Here is an 18,506-nt window from a genome sequence, read left to right as displayed (position 1 = left end):
CCAGTACCAACACGGCATAGGAAGCCTCACAGGCATGAACAAGTAGAGTTATAGCCATCTCCTCTGCATTTCATTCCACTCCATGCCCTTTGCTCATGTGGGCAGCGATCAGGGCTCTGAAATCACAGCAACATTAACGTCTTTATCCTTTTAGGCTCATAACTCCTCTTATTTTCTCTTCAGGTCTACATAGCTGGGACCAACCATTTACTGGTGGGGTTTCAACAAGTTTAATGCATCGTAACCAAGAAAGCTGGCTTTGATTTCCTCAATAAGATGAAAACAGCTCCATAATGAGCCAATAAGTGTTCCTTAGATGAAAAAAAAGATAAACCCCTGTCCAGAGGCTGAATGTGTCAGTTCTGCAGACCCTCATGGCATTTTGCTGCAAGAAGAGTTTACAGCTGGTTGGAGAATTTGAGGTTGGCAGATGAGTTGTCCATCCCAGGAGAGATCCACAAGGCCCCCAAAAACACATTTCAGGAGCCATCCAGTTTGACACTATGCTGTTTTTCCTCAATTTCCCTCACCTGGGAAAGAAGGATCACTTTGCTAGCAGATGACAGCCTACGTGTGCAGTTCAGCTGGGGGCTGCCCTATTAAAAATGCCAGAGCTTTATGGGGAATATGTAAAATAGGGGAAGACGGATGTTAGGGAGATGTGCTCAAAACACCAGAGATAAATCTGAGTGCCCAATTGATGGTGGTTTTTTTTTGTTTTGTTTGTTTGAAAAGGAAAACAAATTGTGCGATTTTGGAGCAGCAGTAAGGAATTAGTCCCCTGGGGAACTAGGGTTTCAGCTTCATGATTTAGATGCCTACTCCTTTGATGGTGCTCACAGTTATTCCCAGCCATCACAGATGCACACATCCACCTCCACCACCCACATCACCACCCCTGCAGTGCTTGGGGTTCCCTAACAGCTCTGTGCTGCAGCTGTTTCTAGGTCTAAAGAAAGACAAAACATACACAAACCAGTTGACTATATTTCTCCTAGTAGAAAAAAGTCAAAACTACTCAAACGCCAGTAAAAAGAAGCAGAAGGTATCTACATCAGTCCCATCTATTGCTTCTAAATAAAACAGCAGCAGGAGGAAAGGCCTGGCACCCCCTACCCCACTCAGCACCTTGGTTTTGGGTGTTTCTCCATTTGCCCACCAGGAAACCTTGGGAAAAGGATGGGCTGAAGGTCTCAAACACACTGCTGAAATCCAGTTGTCACTGTAACCCAGAGACCTTGCAAAAGAAGCTCCCATGCCCACCACCATCCCCTGGGCAAACCTCACCCCAGGTGTCAATTACCTTGAAACTGAATCTAGCTGAAAAGCACCTGCTCATAGATATGCACAAATCCACCCACATCCTGCTTGCATCATCACCCATGTACTTTGGTGGGAAAGAACACAGATAAACAACTGACTCACAAGGTCTTATTTCTCAGATTTCATGCAGTTTGGGAGTTTTCCTTGTATTTTACATTAAAATGCTTGTTCCCTCTATAACCTTCATTACACATTAGAAAGAATGCACAAATAGCTCTTGAACTCATAAATATGTAGCAATTGATGTATTTTATTTTACAATTATTGTGATAAGCAAACAAGATATTTTAGTAATATTTGAGTGTGCTCTGTAAGTAATGCCTCTCATTGTCCCTTAATTGCATGTATTTGGTAAATGAACTTTAAAACAGAATTAGCATTCATTAGGCACAGACTACCAAATATTTTATTAATTCTGCATGAAACGCAACTGTTTCCTCTGGCCATGACACAGAGGAGGGGCAGCCTTCTATTACAGGTATGCATTACTGTTTCTTGGCAGATGAAGTCTACTTGGGAAGATTAACTAGTTATTTGTAGTTAATGGATGTGCAGTGAACACAGGTGGGTTCATCTGCCAATTTTCTCTTTTTTTTTTTTCAGGCTGGAGTCATTCCAGAGGCAAGAATCAAGCTCTTTGATGTAAGCTAATCTAAGTAGGAAAAAAAAAAAAATTAATGAAGCACCACTAATTTGACAGGAGAGTTAAATCTGCATCAGAACATCAATTCCACAACCTTATACATGTCTGTATCACACAGAGCAGCGCATAGATTAGAAGCCAAAAGGCAGAGTGATGCCTACTGGTGCCTGCAGCCCCCACAGGATGCCTGCCAGCACACTTTGTAATATCCATGCCCAGCACAGCAGTTGTTACCCAGGAATGACCACTGACCTAGGTAGGGTGAGCACCTCCCATGGCTCAGCTGGGCTCTGCCTCCAGGTGGAGCAGAGAGAACGTGCATCTACAAAGAAACTCAAAATCAACTGTGAAAGTGATAAAAACTAAAATGAACGTTAAGGAACTCTTAATATTACAGTTTTCATCTTCCTGTACAACTTATGTGGCTTTTACAGCAAAGCAGTGCACAGAACACACAGAACTTGGTTTCAAGCTCAAGAGGCAGCACTCAATGGAATTACAGCACATTAAGTGGGAGAATTTATAACGGGGAGATTAAGAGTGGCAATAAGACGGCATGATAAAAAACAGAATTTAACATACACTCAAGTTTGACTCTAAATTGCAGTGGAAACAAAAGAAGCCATGATCATTTTGCAAGTAGGATATACTTAGTACAAAAGGAATCAGGTCAAAGAACCAATAACCCTATAAATATTCAGATGGTGGCAGAGCAGCCCATTGTGTGCATTGCCCAGGAATCTGGGCTAAATAAATGACATTGGCCTTTCCAAGCTCACCACCTGGAATTTAGGAAAAACAGGGGGAACCCAGTCACTGAGGCACCCTGAGAAAGCTCATCAGCATGCACAGAACACAAAAAGCATGCAACCTCTTGCTTCTAGACTCAAGAGGAAAAAAACCTACTTTTTTCCATCAGAGCAGCGAAGAATGAAGTTACTCTGTGCTTGTTGAAAGGCATGTAAAGTTACAGATAAGTAACATAAGGTGGTACATCTATACTCACCACACAATTTCTTGGGGATGAAGGGGAAGCAAGAACAAGTGAGCTCCGCAGGAAGGAGCAGGCCTGCTTATTTCTTGGAGACAGTTGGCTTTTCTCCCTGCTAACCTCACTTTCGCATTTCTCAATATAAAAGTGAGCACATGTGCACTTGGTGCAATGCTTGCATAATCACCATACAGCCAGTTTACATTCACACTACTGATATTACACAGAAACCAGCCAAGAACATCCCACATTTTATCTGGGAGCAATATCCAGACCCGCTCCTATTTCTCAGAACCCCCTTCTGTGCCAGTCACAGACCATACAGCCATCACACTTATGCTATTGCTGAGGCATAAAAATTAAGGGAACGCCTTCCTATGCATTAGCAAGTCATGCTCATGAGGACAAACAGCCAGTTTCAGATTCCTTCCTTACTCTCTAGGTTAAGGCACTGCTCAGGCTCTGCTTTTATTCAGCCCAGGACACCTGGTAGCAGTTAATGGCAGAACACAATCAACTTTTAACGAGCAGCCAGGTCATTTGCCTCCTGTTTTCACTGAGCAACAGTGGTGCTCAGTGCCTGCCCAGCATCTCCTCCTGGCTCAGCCCTGTGTTTGCAGGCACTTTGCTCAGCTTCTCTGCTGAACTGAGTGCACAGGAGTAAAGAGGGATGGGGAAGAAAGGAAGGATGATATTTTAAGTGAAGCCATTTGGTAACTGGGGTGGAAGCTCACTGAAGAGAGGGGAGTTGTATGTGAGCAACAGTGTTTTTCAAGTGCTGCCTGGAAAAGACATGGATATTATAAACAGGGTGTGGGGAGAGCATGCAAAATGAGGAACAAGATATTGCACTTAGAGAATGTCATGGAGAGCTTCCTTAGTGGATAGCTCTGGCCTACAAAACACATCCTGACAGGTATTGATTCAGCGGAAAGTCTATAATACATAACAACACCACTTTGTCATTTTGTATTCAATTATTTCTGCTTGGCATCCTTGGGATTTCCCAGCTGAGCATCATGAAGTGTGCAAAGAGCAACCTCTACTCAAAAAAAAATAAAAATAGAAATAAAAATAAAAATCCCTGCAGCTAATTCTGGGACAGCTGCTTGCATTGCTTGCATGCTTTGACTGGGCTGGTTAAGAACTCAGCTCCCAGCCCAAAGCACTTTCTGCTCTGGTCAGAGATTCTCCCAGATGAATCTGCTCCAGGAAAACAAGGCACCTTCTGGCTCCTACGGAGCATTTCGGGTGCTCTGCAACGGGAAGGAGAGGGACCAGGAAAAGGGAATGTGAAGATCAGGGAAAATAGGATGCTGCAGCATTTGCTTTGTGCCACCTCTCAAAGAGAAGATATTGAGGATATCAACATTCAAGTACCTGGGACACTAATGTTTGCAGGCAGCAGATGACCTCTCCCTTCTCCTTGTCATCCAACACTGGTTATCGCATGCTAAAATTAAAACAGCACTGTGCCATTTCACATTAGCTTATCTACTTACTTTCCCTTAAATATTGCAATTATTATTTCTTTTGCACAATCACTCCTCACTGCTTCAGACTCATTACTAATATGCAGGAGAAACGCATATTAGAATTTTAACGAGCTGCTAACATCCATTAGCTTTGGACCGTAGTGTGGTGCAAGCTCTTTTTATGCTCTTTGCCATTCCCAGTGCTGTGCTGACTTCAGGGGACGTTGCCCCATTCCTCATCCCTGGAGGCAGAAGGGGTCCAGGGCCATAACTGTTTAGAATCACAGAACCATTAAGGTTGGAAAAGATCACTGTGATCATCCATCCCCATCATGCCCACTAACAATGTCCTTCAGTGCCACATCTCCATGTTCCTCGAACACCTCCAGGGACGGTGACCCCCCCACCTCCCTGGGCAGCCCATTCCAATGCCTCACCCCACTGACCTTCCTCAGCACTCCAACTTCACCATGAATCTGAACACACAGTTTCCTGCTTTCCCACCACACCATGTAGCCTGCATACCTTCCTGAGGAGCTCCTGCAGCACCAGTGTCTCCAGGCTCCCTCAGCCTTGAGCCTGCAGTGCTCCATGAGAACCCAAGGCTTGGCTTTTGGAAATCTCAATCAACTCTTGCTACCTCCCCCTATCTGGATTGCACAAGTAATAGGGGAAATATCAGAAAGCATGACTCCATAGGATGTTTATCTTAAAGCATCTAGAAAAGGCAAGTAGCTACCTCAATGTTTTTCTGCTACTAGAGAGCAGATGCTGATCCTTAATGAAGGGTGTTTGCATGAATCCAATAGCACCATTTATGCTGCTCGACCTTGGTGGAGTTGACTCATTAGGTGTTATAAATAACAACTCCTAATATGCAGTCGGTGTACAGACACCTTGTATAATGATTGAAGAACAATCACAAACTAACTTCCCACGGATAATTCATAAGATATTTGAATAAAAATAAGGTGGTATTTGCATACCTCTCCGGAAGTAATCTCCCTGAAAAATATGTTGGTTTGCAAACTGCATTAGTCAATGAATTTAGCACAGTCGCCTTCACAAGAAATTATGCTAATACATGAGGAAGATTTCATTTTCTTTTAAAAACAGAAGGAGTTGCAGTAGGGCACAGAAGAGCAGAAATGACTGCAGTGAGATGCGCTGCCCTGAGTAATTGATTGCTGCATCCTCTCCAATAAGCTATGCTTTGTTATAGAGAAAAAAAATAGGCACGCTACAATCTGATAGCTATAGCTTAATCTCCATAAATACCATTCAGGATTTAATTTGAATATGGATGTGTTCTATTGCACACAGCCTGAGCTATAAATTCCACCTGTGCTCACCCCCATCAAGACATGCCAACCCAGTGTGTGCACACTGACTACTCCAGCAGTGGTGTTACAATGCCTTTGCCAAAATTCCGAGTCCTTAATTGCCAGTTTTGACATCTTGTCTATTTCAGTAATACCACCCAGCTACGCTTTAAGCAGCTTTTTAGTCTGTATTTTAGGAAAATACAAACATTCTCACACCCGTGAAGCATAACAGCAGCTGAAAAACAGTGGGGAAGGTTCTCCTGAATGACGCCCACGGTCTGGCTTGTGAACTATGAACATGCATTTCTGCAGCTCTGTTCATCACTCAGTGCATTCATGTTCTCGTTGACAGAGCACACATTTTCATGAGGTATGTACAGCAGCCAAGCAGAATAGCACGTTGCTGAAGAGCTTAATTCCCAAACATTGCTGACAGATAACAGCTCTTTAACAATTTTCAGGAATCTGTTTCAAAATCCCAAACTCCTGTCAGTATTCATTTCTTGCTAGTTTCACAAGGTATTGCTATATTCAAAATCCATAAACGAGAGACAAAGACTGATTTTGGTGGATGGATTCCTGCCATCCTTCCCCCACCAGAAGCCCCAGGGAAGGCCATGTCCAGTGCCCACATCCACCCACAGCTGCACACCTGGCTCTGAAATTCTCTGAGGATTTGGCCAGTGTTCCAGATCATGATGTGTCCAGCAATCCTTAAATAATCTGCTCTCATCAGTGGTTGGCTCTTCAATGCCTTTTATTCAAGTGTTTCAAAGACCTTTAATTAAACCTCAAAACCCTCTTAAGATGAAGGCGGCATCCCTGTCTGACACAGCCTTAATTGAATCAAGGGAGGTTAAGAGGCCAAAATACAGAAAAAATTGGAGTGCTCCTCAAGGAATGCTTCCGACCCTTGGTTGTCCTGGGGCTGGTAGTGCCAAATTCTAATGCTGTCCCTCAAAACACCACAACTGTGTCAGTTTTCTGACCGATCAGGTCTGTTGCTATAAGCTTGTAAACACTGAAGTTGCTGGTTTTAACTATATCTAACAGGAAGAACAAAATCTGATAGATGTAGGAGCTTCTGTCCCAGGATCTGCATTTCCAATGTCACTTAATATTTTTCAATTTAAGTTGTTTCAATAAATGTGGCTTGCTGGCCAATTTAGCAATGTAAGTGCTTCTGATGAGCTCTCAGTGCAAGTGGGTTTCAGGAATGTGACTCTTAATGCTTCATAGAAATTATTAAAAAATCATAAGCGAGTGTTACTTCCCACTAATTGCCAGTTTATAGCCATGTTCCCATGGCCTTCTTAAAGGACTTTCACCATCCACAACCTTAAAAAACATACAAGGAGATTAGAGAAAACAGTTGTTACGATTGATTGCACGCAGACATCTATAAAAAGCCAGAAAATGGGAAAACTGAAGCAACACCTCTGAGTTTCTCTACGTTTTATGGGCAGACTGAGCCACCACCACCACTGCAATTCACTGCCTGCAGGCAAGGACTTCCATGGGCAGAGCATCACTCACACGGCAGAGAAGGAGATAAAGAATCACCGCTTTGTACAACGTTCAGCGGAGATAATTAATTGGGGATCAATTGAAAAGTAATCCAACTCCCTTTAAGTTTGCAGTGATAAAATCATGACAGATGGGATGAAGGAGGAGAAATCCCAGGCCGGCCGGGCAGGAAACGAGCCCTGCACACAGCAGCCTGCCCAGGGCTTCCCCAGCTCCTGCCAGGCACAGGCGGTGGTTTTGTCATTGAGTGGTTCTGTGATTCGGAGGTTCTGTGATTTGGTGACACTGATTTCTTGCTAAGCTATGGGCAACAAACTTCTCGTGCCCAGCCTTGCCCCATGCCTTGTCCTTCTGAGATACACCAGGCTATTTAAAGCAAGTTAACAATAACTATAGGCTGCAGTTTCAGCCAGTTTGCTGCTCCTGAGATCGATCCTCCAATTGAGATTTCCCAGTGAACAGCCATTTTGTTTCTTCTCCCAAGCCAAGTGTCTGAAACGTTCTCTTTTATACCTTTTCTACACCAATCCTTGCACTGAGAATCTCAATGCCCAGAGAAGCACACAGTGCTTTGAAACCTGGGGATAGAAACCAGATTAAAGCCCCACTCACAACTTCATATCCGCACTGCCCGCTTTTAGTGCATGACTAAAAGAACAGCCACGGCACCAGGACGACACAGACCATCGTGACAGCCCAAAATCTGTGTTTTGAACATGAAGATATGAGATATCAGCCTCTCGATCAAATGGCTACAATCCTCCACCACGTGTTGCAGGCCTAAAACAAAGCAGTTTTGGTGAGCAGCTACAGGTAATGAAAGGCCTCTGCTGAGGCTGGCTGCCTCACTCCAGAGACCAAGAAACCATTGCAATCCTCTAACTTTGTCCATTCTTCTTTATTTAAAGAAGGAATGAATTCCGTGCACATCCTGCCCACCAAAGGGAGGCATTTGGGTCTTCTTGTGGCTGTGGGATGGGCTCTGTGTTGCTGCTTTCCAGCACGGAGCTCATTTGCCATTTCGGCATTACGTTGTTGTATTGTGCTTGGAGATGGATTTCAGAAAAAGGGCATTTACTCCAATTTTCCCCATTTTTCTGCCTTCGACATGGCGTCAAGGCACTCAATCACATCCTATTTCCACTGGCATAAAGGAAAAGGAGGTGACCCCAGCAGTGCGAGGACCCCATAAATATTCCCGTATCACTTTAAAATAAGGTGCTGGGGAGAAAAAATGCCGTGCTAAGCACAGACCGTGGTGCATCACAGTTCTGAGTGTTTCTGGCTGAGCTATAATGGAAGTGCTGACAAGCCCTTCCCGCAGTGGTCCCAGCTGGCCCCTCTGATAACGAACGACACGGAGCGAGCGGCTCTGATTCACCAGGGCTGTGTGCAACAGGGTGGGGAAACAAGTTGGGGTGCAGCACTGCTTTACTCTGCTGTTTTCCTTGTTTCTATTTTGACCCAAAGGCTGGAACATTTCAAAACAGCGTTGCGTGCGTTTTATACTGTGAATATTTCAACATACATGAATCTTTAATACAGCACTGCTCAGCCTAGCTCAGGAAATATGAAAATTATCTGTGTAGTGACTATATAGCTTTCATAAAAACATTGTTATGTGATGTACCAGCAAAATAACGAGCTTAAATGTGCTGTGGCACCGGCTGCATGCTTGCAATCAATTCTGCTTTGTACAAATGCAAAAATGTTCCCCTTGGGAATGTGCTGGATTTCTGAATTTTCCAGTGCCTATGGAGTGTTATAAAGGGATCAGAAGTGACCCCAAGCAGCATGCATATGGATGGCCCATGGTGCAGCTCATTACAATGTTCTCCATTTCAGTACTTCTGCCAAAATAAGTGAAAATATCTCCACACCTCAGCACGGACGCGGCCGGGTGCAGAGTGGGAGCAGTGAATCTGTAGGTGCTTAGCATCCCTGCAGCACAGCCCATGCTAATGAGCTTCATTATTTAATAATAATCAGCAGCGTTTAATTAACACAACCATCGCCATCCATAAAATACTTTAATTACAATGGAGGCTGCTGGAAAGATGTCAGCTTAGGGTGACACTGAGCAGCAGGTTCAGCTCTGCTCTGTGCACTGAGCTGTGGCCATCAGCGGATAGGCAGACAGAGAGACAGACAGAGCTATGCTTGGTGCCTTCACTCACTGATTAATTATAAGCTGAAATTGCTTCAGTTTGTGTCCTTTAATTGATGGAATGGGACATTCCCAATTTCCTCTCGATTGCCTCCACCCCTGCCTGTGGCTGCTGTTGGGTGCAGAGGGGTCTCCTTGCAGTACGATTCCAGCAGTGCAAGCGTGCAGATGTGCAGGCATGCAGTGCACAGCTGTGCAACACGCAGGTTAGGTTTGCTCAGGAACTTTTCCCATTTGATTTATCACACCTTTCCTGGTTAGCTTTCTTTCTCTTGAAATTACCTTCCCAAACCAGCATGCTGAAATGGCCGAGCCCCTGTATCTCAGCCTTTTCTAAGCGAGAAGTAGCCATTTAAAGATATATAACAATATAATAACATACACAGGTAACAGCAGATTTTGATGGAAATGCTTGAAAGTAACTGAATTATTTGAATATTATATTTTGGACGTAGGCCAAGACCTTAAACACGCTCACAGAAGGAGGGAGCAGGACCCAGTTTTCACCTGGTGCTGGCAGTCAGCATTTGGGTGCAGGGGGACCCGTGTCCTGGGGCCAGCACCTCACTGAGCTGCATTGGGATGCCTCCACGGAAATCCACCCCATCCTCAGCTCCTTCCTCACCTCCTGCAGGACCGGCTGCTCCCAGCACCGTGACTACGTGGTCCGTCTGCTCTTTCCCCATCTCTGAAGCTGTTTTCAGTTGCAACCCAGAGCTACAAGAACACGGAAACGAATGACAAAGATCTGGTTTTGAAACGAGCCCCCATTCTGCAAGTTCAAAAACTTCACTTTTTCTCGTAGAGCGCATTTTCTCCCCGGCAATTTATGCTTCATCAGGAACGCTTTGATCGTCATTTAGCATTATTCTCCGGGCGCTTTGTGGCTGGCAGCGCTGCTCCCTGCCCTGCTCACAGCTGCTGTGTACACAAAGCAGGACGTCGTGCACCTGCCCTGGCTGCCCGCAGCTGGAGCGAGTGCTACGAGGCGCCCAGCAAAGCGCCAGCAGTGACTCAGTGTGGAAATCAGCCTCGGTTCTTCGTGACTGCATTACGTGGCAGCACGGGCACGGCGGTGGATAGACAGGGTGCCTGTTACAAAACCTTCCTCCAACGCTTTTTCAGCAGTGCTGAGACAAAGGAAAAATACGGTTTTAGAGCCTTTCATCTGTTCCTCGGCTCAAACAAAATCTATTTTGTTGCAGTGAATAAACTTAATGCATTCCCAACTGCAGTAAACACAGCATTTGGGGGTTTTGACCGCACAATACAGCTATCAAAAAAGTGCTAATTGCTTCTTTTGGGGAAAAAAAAAAAAAAGAAAAACCACCTGCAGAACGCTCCCTTTTCAGCTGCTTGATGGAGTGCCTTGATGGAAGTGACGGAGCTCCCAGTGCCAAAGCCAGTACCGATGTGTATAGGCAGTGGCAGCTTCAGCACGGGTAAAACAGAAATTTGCTTTTGTTCTCAGCGTGCAGCAAAGACATGAAAAAACCTTTCCGTTCCTGGAGCCTGAAGCACCACACTGATGGGGAGGACAGGGCTTGGTGCAGGGACAGCACCAGGGGCTGAGGCAGCAGGGTGGCACAGCCCAGGCACCAGCTCTGTCCCAGGGCACTGCCTTCACCTCGCCGCCCCTCTCCATCCCTGCCCAGCAGTGCACTGCACACCCAGGAATCAAAACAGACTGTGGGAATCCAGCCAGATTTACTGAGAAAAATACAGAAATAAAATATTTTCCTGCTAGTGCAGACAGATTTATAAATTGTCCTGGAGCCCAGTGCGGGCAGAGCGTAACGAAGTGACAGAACAAATGGCGGGGCCCTGCATCTGTCAGAAACGAGCCCCACCAAAAGCAGAAATGCAATTTGCTTTGGAAACTCCTTGGGCAGCATTTGCCTTTCTCTCTTCAACAGCAGAGTGAAAATAACACAGCTCCATACTCCAGAAGCACTGGATTTTTCCTGCTGAGTGAAAGAATTAACGCACTGCAGCTCCATCCGTGTAAGGCACGATGAAGCAGGAATAAAGCACTGCATGTGCCCCTGGCACCCCAAGCACTGCAGCAACCAACCTGCCCACAGCCACCATGCCATTAAGCCCCTCCTGTGGTCAACCATCCCCTCATGGGGTTAAATTATCCACATCTATCCCATTTATACAAGCATCCCTCTTTGTAAAATGACACGGTTAAATAAAGAATGAAAAGCTCACAGTTGTGAGTTGTTTTTGTCTATTAACTCTGAACTACTCAGTAAGCAATGCAAAACCAAAGTATCAGTTTCTCTCTTTTTTTTTTTTTTATTAAGTCAATCCCACAGCTGGAAAATGAAACATCCTAGATTACATAAGTGACTTCAAAAAAACTCTAGAAAAAAATCTTTACAAATTTACATTTGTACAATACAAAAACTAACAGCTCATTGCATATAAATATTACATTTGGTCTGCCAACAAGTGGCATCAAAATCCCTGAAGTATTCATTTAAAGGGACCTGAGATAGCGGATGTGAAGATATGGGCATAAATATCACCTGAAAAAAAAAAAATCAACAGAGAAAGTATATAATTCTAATAGCTTTGTGCATTCTTGGAGTATTTTAAGTCATCCAGAGCATGATCTGTAGAGCCTAAATGTGGTGAATGTCACTGCTTCAACACCAATGGTAAGGACCGGTACTTCAAGCAAGTCTGCTATAACAACTTATGCAGGAATGAAAAGCCTATATTGGTATTTCTATGGAAAAAATAACAACCAGACTTAGATTTCTGAATACATCTGAGCAGCCACCGCTCTCGGGAGGGCTTCGAGGGGCAGAAAGGGAGCGCTGGGATTTTCTGGAGCAGCAGCCCATCCCATCCTGCCCAGCACTGCCAATGCAAAAAGCAACCCAAGAACGGAGCAACTGCCCTTAATTGTCCACGAGGTTACGTATTTTCCAGAGAGTTCCACATCTGGAAGTTCACCAATGTGGCTGCAGCTATTTCCCTGGAGTAGCAACTCTCCAACGCAGCACTAAGCTGCTCCGTTCTGAGTTCTTGTATCAGGTACCCACATCCATGCACATAAATGTATTTAAGCACCATTTGTATAATACTAGAGTTAAGGCTGTGACAGCATTCCACTGGAAAGGTTCAGGGATCCATAGCACAGTTGTGTACGTTTGCTGGGGGGTATTAAACATGTACAAGCTCCCAACTGGTCTCCGCATTTCTAATACTAAAGAAGACAACTTTTAGATTAGGTTTTGCAGGCTGTTACTGTACAGAAAGGAGTTTTTTTGTTTTTGTTTTTTTCCCCAAAGGTGCACACCTCCCATATACTAATATTTGAAAATTATCTATCGCACATGCGCAGTAATTTTCTATAATACATACTCGTAAGAACACAATGACAGCTCCCTGTGGTCCTAATAGAGATTCTTCCTCGGATTGGTAACTGCTCCTTCGGTCTATCCTGTAATTCGTAATTCATAAACCTTGCCTGACGACTAAAAGAAGTAAATCAAGAACTGTAAGCACACAAACACGTCACTAAAACATGGGACTGGTGGCACAGCGCAGCAATGCCCGGTGGGGCTGCCAAGACATCCCCACACCGACAGCTATTTGGCTTTCCCTGACCTTCACCACCCAAAGTTAACGATGAGGTGGAAACCTTCAGTTCTTATCAGAAATTAGAGATTCCAACCTTTTTTTCTTTATATTAGCAGTGTGTGATTTCGAGCAGTTGTCAGACACGTGGGAGCAGTATTTCCAAGTGCTTGCCAAGGTTATCTTGCTTTTTGAGGTCAGCAGAGCCTCCGCCACTGTCAAAAGCAATATATTTTAGTCTATCTTTTCATATTTTATAAATTGAACACATTTTTTTGTTAGCACACGACATCTGTTCTTCCCAGGGCTCGGCACGCTTTGTGCAGAAGTAGCAGCTGAGGAGTACATTTCAGAGAACGTTCAGGGAAAACTAAGATATGCAAAAGGTACAACATTTTAGGCAACCAAAAATCATCTAGAAATTACTTCTAAATGCTTCTTCTCAGCTGGTTCACCTGCAGGGTGGAGCTGCCTGGGACAAGGCAGCGACCTCTGCTTACTGCTCTGCAGCAAACTTCTATTACTGGAAAGCATAACCCAAGATTGTTCCAAGCCCTAGGAAGCAAGCATAATGGGCTCTCTCTTTTTTAATAAAACTGGCAATGAGAGGGATGAGAAGGAGGAGATGTGATGGATGCATCCCAGGCACCTCCAGCAGCTGGGGAATGGTGCTAACACAGAGAGAGGAAGATATGAAAAACATGGGAATTGGTGGGAAAGTTCATCTGCCAGACAAACAGGAGGCAAAAGAATGAAGTCTTACACTCTAACAGCCTAGCTGAAATAAAATTCATTGAGATACCATAGAATTCCAAAACTATCATAAATAACCTAGGGCAATAACAAGAAGACGAAGAAGAGGGGTGGAACACAACAAGTGGAAAAGCAAAAGATGACAGAAAATCAAAGTGGGCAAAGTTCAGGCTAAAGAGATGCAACAGCACATCAGAAAACTGCAAACAGAGCTTGGTCATTCACACTGTAGTCCAGGAAAATACAGAGAGCAGATCCATAGCCAGGAGAAATCCAAGAATACGGATTTTCAGCCCTGTCAGAGCACAAAGCTGAGAGTGAGGATCCACTGCAGTGACCCCTGGGACAGAAGCCCCTTTCCCAGGGCACCTCAGAGTGCCCTCACACCCCCAGCACTCAGGAGAAGGGCCACACAGCAGAAGAACACCTGGCCTCTCATGGCTACAGGGAACCTTGCTTGCATCTTGCAGCACAGAAGCTCAAGAATTAACCAGCAGCAGCAGAGGAGCCCCAGGCCTGCATGCATGCCCTGCTAGCCTTCAGGAATCTAATAGCAGGCCTGCAAACCTTTTTCTTAGGTCCAGTTTTGGAGTAGACAGCACAAGGCTTAAACCAGCTCACTGCTGCTGATGCACCCAGAGGGCTTTCTGCAGCAGCAAGTGGCTCCTGGCAGAATCTGGATTTGAGAGAAAGCATCCAAGTTGCCATAACATTAAAATTCTCCAACAGAATGAGGCGATGAGAAATCGTTTGCCCAACTCAGAGAAAGAATCCAGATACAAAACCGAGTAAAAATAACATCTCTAAACCCAAGTTACTTTTCATGCTTACAAAAAAGTTCTCATGCACAAAAAAAGTTTTTTTTTTTCTTTTTAAATAAGCAATAGCTCCGTTGTTCCAGCACACCCTGCTGCCTAGCTCTTAACCATGTAACACATATGATTAATACTTACGCCACAGCAAAGTGATGCTTCACTGTTATCTTCACAGTACTTCATTACATAGAAAAGATACATTTGAGAATATGTTTAATATTATCCTACCTGTTGCTAAAATACACAAATTATAAAATGATTTATCTGGAATCCACATATTTATCTCCCCCCCAACCCCTACACAAAATAAATATGTAAGTGGATCTTCGGCCAGTCAGAAATATATGGAAAGCATTTCTTCTGCATTTCAAGATTTTCAGGCTTTAGAACAGAACCCATAGTGTTTACATTAGCTCAACAGGACTGATCTAAAAGAGGTACGGCTCTGACTATGAGCAGATGCATACGTGCTATTCCTGGTTACCATTTGCAGGAGGAGCCATCAGTCAAAGAAATAATACTTTTTTTTTTTTTAATAAATATATAAGCATATATATATATGCATATATATATATATATATATATATATATATATATATATAAAATGAGAGAGAGATGATAGGACAGGTATTTATATTTTAAAGCCCAATACAGAGCTAGCAGTATCTCTGCACTGTATTTCCACACAACTGAATTAAGTTCAGAAACGGATTATGGCTGATTCAAGACAGTTGATAAAGTGTGATTTTTCTGCTGTACCATTAAGTCATACTAATGCTCTGAGCAATTTAGGATATACTTTCCTCCATCACAAAACTAAACCTTTGCTTTTTTTCAAGTCATTTTGTTTCTAACTAGAGGTTCTGGAAAGCGAGATAAAATAGATAGTGCTCAATATAGAAAGGCAAAAACTAAATTCTTTCTGCATCTGAGAATATACATGGGTCACTCTTTGCTGCCTGAGGTTTTCCAGAATCATTGACCAAGCCGTGCACAGAAGAACTTAAGGATACTGGAAGAAAGTTTGTGTTTGTTTGTTTTGCTTTTAAAAAGAGTATTGAAAAACACCAAAAACATCCAATCTCTTTCTTTCCTTTTCTTCTCTCAGTGTAATCTAACTCACCCAACCGAGCTGGAACTGTCAGATTCTTTCAGACAACAGGAGAAAAGCAAAGCTCCACATGCATTCCAAACAGACCCTGCTGAGCAAAGAAGCTGCCACCACCAGCTCAGCCCACGCAAAGCGCCTGCTCCTGGCTGCTGGGTCTGCACCCACAGAAAGGCCTCTACGTTTCCCTCGTATCATCACACACTGTACTACTACTACTGCTACCAAAATGATTCTGATTTCAAGTAAGCATTCTGCAGTATCACAACAACACAGTGCAACATGAATTCGCTTCTGGAAGCTTGAGATACCAGAGTTCTTGTGCAGGATGGAATAGCAACTTCCCAGCACTGCCAGCCACCACAGTTCCATTCTGCTTCCCCAGCAGCTTCAAGGGACAAACTAAAACAAACACAGATTTGCACTGAATAAGTGGCAGCAGAATTGTATGGGAAACAGTTGGCCTATCTGCACCAACAAACTGCCATCTGCTGAAAACGTTACGCTTCTGAAAACTCTGATAATTACTTAGATTTGTTTTCATTGTGTCAATAAAGACATCTTTACTACACAACTCGGTGAACAATTCCATCTTTCTACAGCTCCTTCTTGCCAGTACTTCTTCAACACGTACTGAATAATAGCATCTATTTTCTTTTAAATTTCCAGTAGTTGTAAATAGAGGTAGCCGAGCTACTATTAAAAATCACGTTATGCTTCGAAGAGGAGGAACCTTTCAAATGTTGAAGTTACCACTTAGCTGCACAATCTCTATTAATACTATAAAAATATGAGAGGACAAAAAGAAAATAGATGCAAGTAACTTTTGCATTTGGCACCTTTTGTCTAGATATTCATACTTCTCAAGTATTCTCTTTTTAATAAAGTTAATGCACACATAGGACACACCACATCAAAGGTTTGCTACATATTTACAAGGCACCAACCCTTTGTCACTTTTTACACAAACGAAGAACCGATAGAAAGCACATCAGGACCCTCATAACTGTAGTATAGAAATACTTCAGTTCAGCACAATTCACGACTGTTTGGCCTGGGAAGATTAAAATAATCCAGATCCTTCTTACAATATAGAAACTGTAAACATTTTATAGCTGCCTTTAGGATTGGTGTATTGTGCAAAAGTTATAATTATTACTGTGTATAAGGATTTATGGCAAAAACCACATAAAAACTCTGTAAGAAGGTGCTATTTCTATAATACAAAAACAAAACAAGGGAGAGAAGTCATAACCATGATTCAAAATGTCACGTTCTTATTGAGAAGCTGGAAGCCTCTTTAATGCGATGAACTCGTAGTGTGTGGGGAAGAATTTCTGTAATTTAAGGCCTAATGAATAAGGCTTGCTTTGACCAATGAAGTGTGGCGATCTGAAGTTTTAAAACAAACGCAAACTGACATAATGGAAAAGCACCACTGTGAAACGTGAGTGGAGTCCCCGCACAACTTGCTTGGTAGATTTTCTGGTAAAATCCCTGCAGTAGAAGGCCATTGAAGTTCTTTTTAAAATTGTTCCAAAGTTTTTCATCTGTCAATAATTCCATCCCATGAGATGGCTGACCCTGGCTTTTTCTGTCATTTTCCGCACCCTGCCTGACCTGGAAGTACCAAGGTTCAAAGGATCCTCGGTGTGCACAAAATTGTCATTATCAGAATCGTCGTTATACAGGACAGTTCTTCTACCCTCATTCCTCGTTCTGATTCGAGGTGCTCTACTGAATCGGCCTCCAAACACATTTTCACCAAATTGTCCTCCAAACAGAGTTTCAAATTCGTCATCTGTAATTCGGGCACGTTTTGCTCTGGTGGCTCCTCGCGAGGCTCCTCTGCCTCCTCGGCCTCTTCTGCCACCCCTGCCACCGCCTCTTCTTCCTCTGCCACAGCCTCTTCCACCTCTACCACCTCTTCCCCCTCTGCTCCATCTCCCCCACCTTCCCCACCTACCTCTCCTCCCTGTCCCTCTGCTCTGCCAGGTCCTTTTCCCACTGGTGAATTTTCTTTTGATTTTTCTTTTGGGTTTTTTGGATTGCACAACTTTGCTGTAGTCGTGGTCTCCATCAATGTAATCCTGATCTGTTCTAGATGTTGATTCAGAGTCTGAATCAGAGCCACTTCTACTTTCAGAACTTGAACTAGATCCTGATTCCCCACTTTCTGATGAAGACAAACCAGATTTTTCCTTTAATTCTCTTTTCTTTTCTTCTTCCTCTGCCTCTCCCTCTTCTAGTTGCTCATCTTCTGATGCACTTATTAGCTTCCTCTTCACTCCTGTCCGAGGTTCTCTGCCATCACCATTTGTGAGTGGTCCATCAGGAGAGTGATCTAAGCAAACACAAAATTATCCAGTTATCATCATAATCATGTCTGAGCTAAACTGGACCACAGAAACTGGGATTCACCTCGTATGTCTTTGTGGCATGCTCTGGAGATGATCCAACTCTGAGCTAGCCACCAAGATGACCTTTATGTTTTGTGTACGCAAACTGGTGTTCTAAGAGGAAAATTTATCAGAAGTAAATACAGTTCAGCACATACTGAAGTAAAGACTGTAGACACTCTTGACTAAGAGTCCAATACAAATCCACCCAATAAAAGGAGAACACAGTGACATGCTTGGACACAAATGTCTAAAGCACTTAGACAAATCCTACCAACAGTGTCAAGAAAAAACCACCAAGATCTATTTAAAACTCCCAAAATACACATTAAAACAACAGCCTGCAAGTAGTACTCATTTCCTATCAAACACAAGTTCTCAAAAGG

The 18,506-nt window shown here is 43.5% G+C and overlaps 1 protein-coding gene across 5 annotated transcripts in view; it reads right to left on the bottom strand.

Annotated features, from left to right (window-relative positions):
* Window positions 1–11,728: 11,728 nt before the first annotated feature.
* BRWD3 (bromodomain and WD repeat domain containing 3) overlaps window positions 11,729–18,506 on the bottom strand; it is a 55,219-nt gene continuing 48,441 nt past the window's right edge. For all 5 annotated transcript variants that reach the window (XM_085230722.1, XM_085230719.1, XM_085230721.1 and 2 more), the window contains one exon: window positions 11,729–18,065. In XM_085230722.1, the coding sequence (XP_085086848.1) occupies window positions 17,275–18,065 (791 nt within the window). In that variant the 3' untranslated portion in view covers window positions 11,729–17,274. The remainder of the gene's footprint in view (window positions 18,066–18,506) is intronic.

The sequence above is a fragment of the Meleagris gallopavo genome, chromosome 9 (assembly GCF_905368555.1).
Source record: "Meleagris gallopavo chromosome 9, MGAL_WU_HG_1.1, whole genome shotgun sequence".
Classification (NCBI taxonomy): domain Eukaryota; kingdom Metazoa; phylum Chordata; class Aves; order Galliformes; family Phasianidae; genus Meleagris; species Meleagris gallopavo.
The sequence above is the reverse complement of the archived record's forward strand: the minus strand, read 5'-3'. Positions and strand labels throughout refer to the sequence as shown.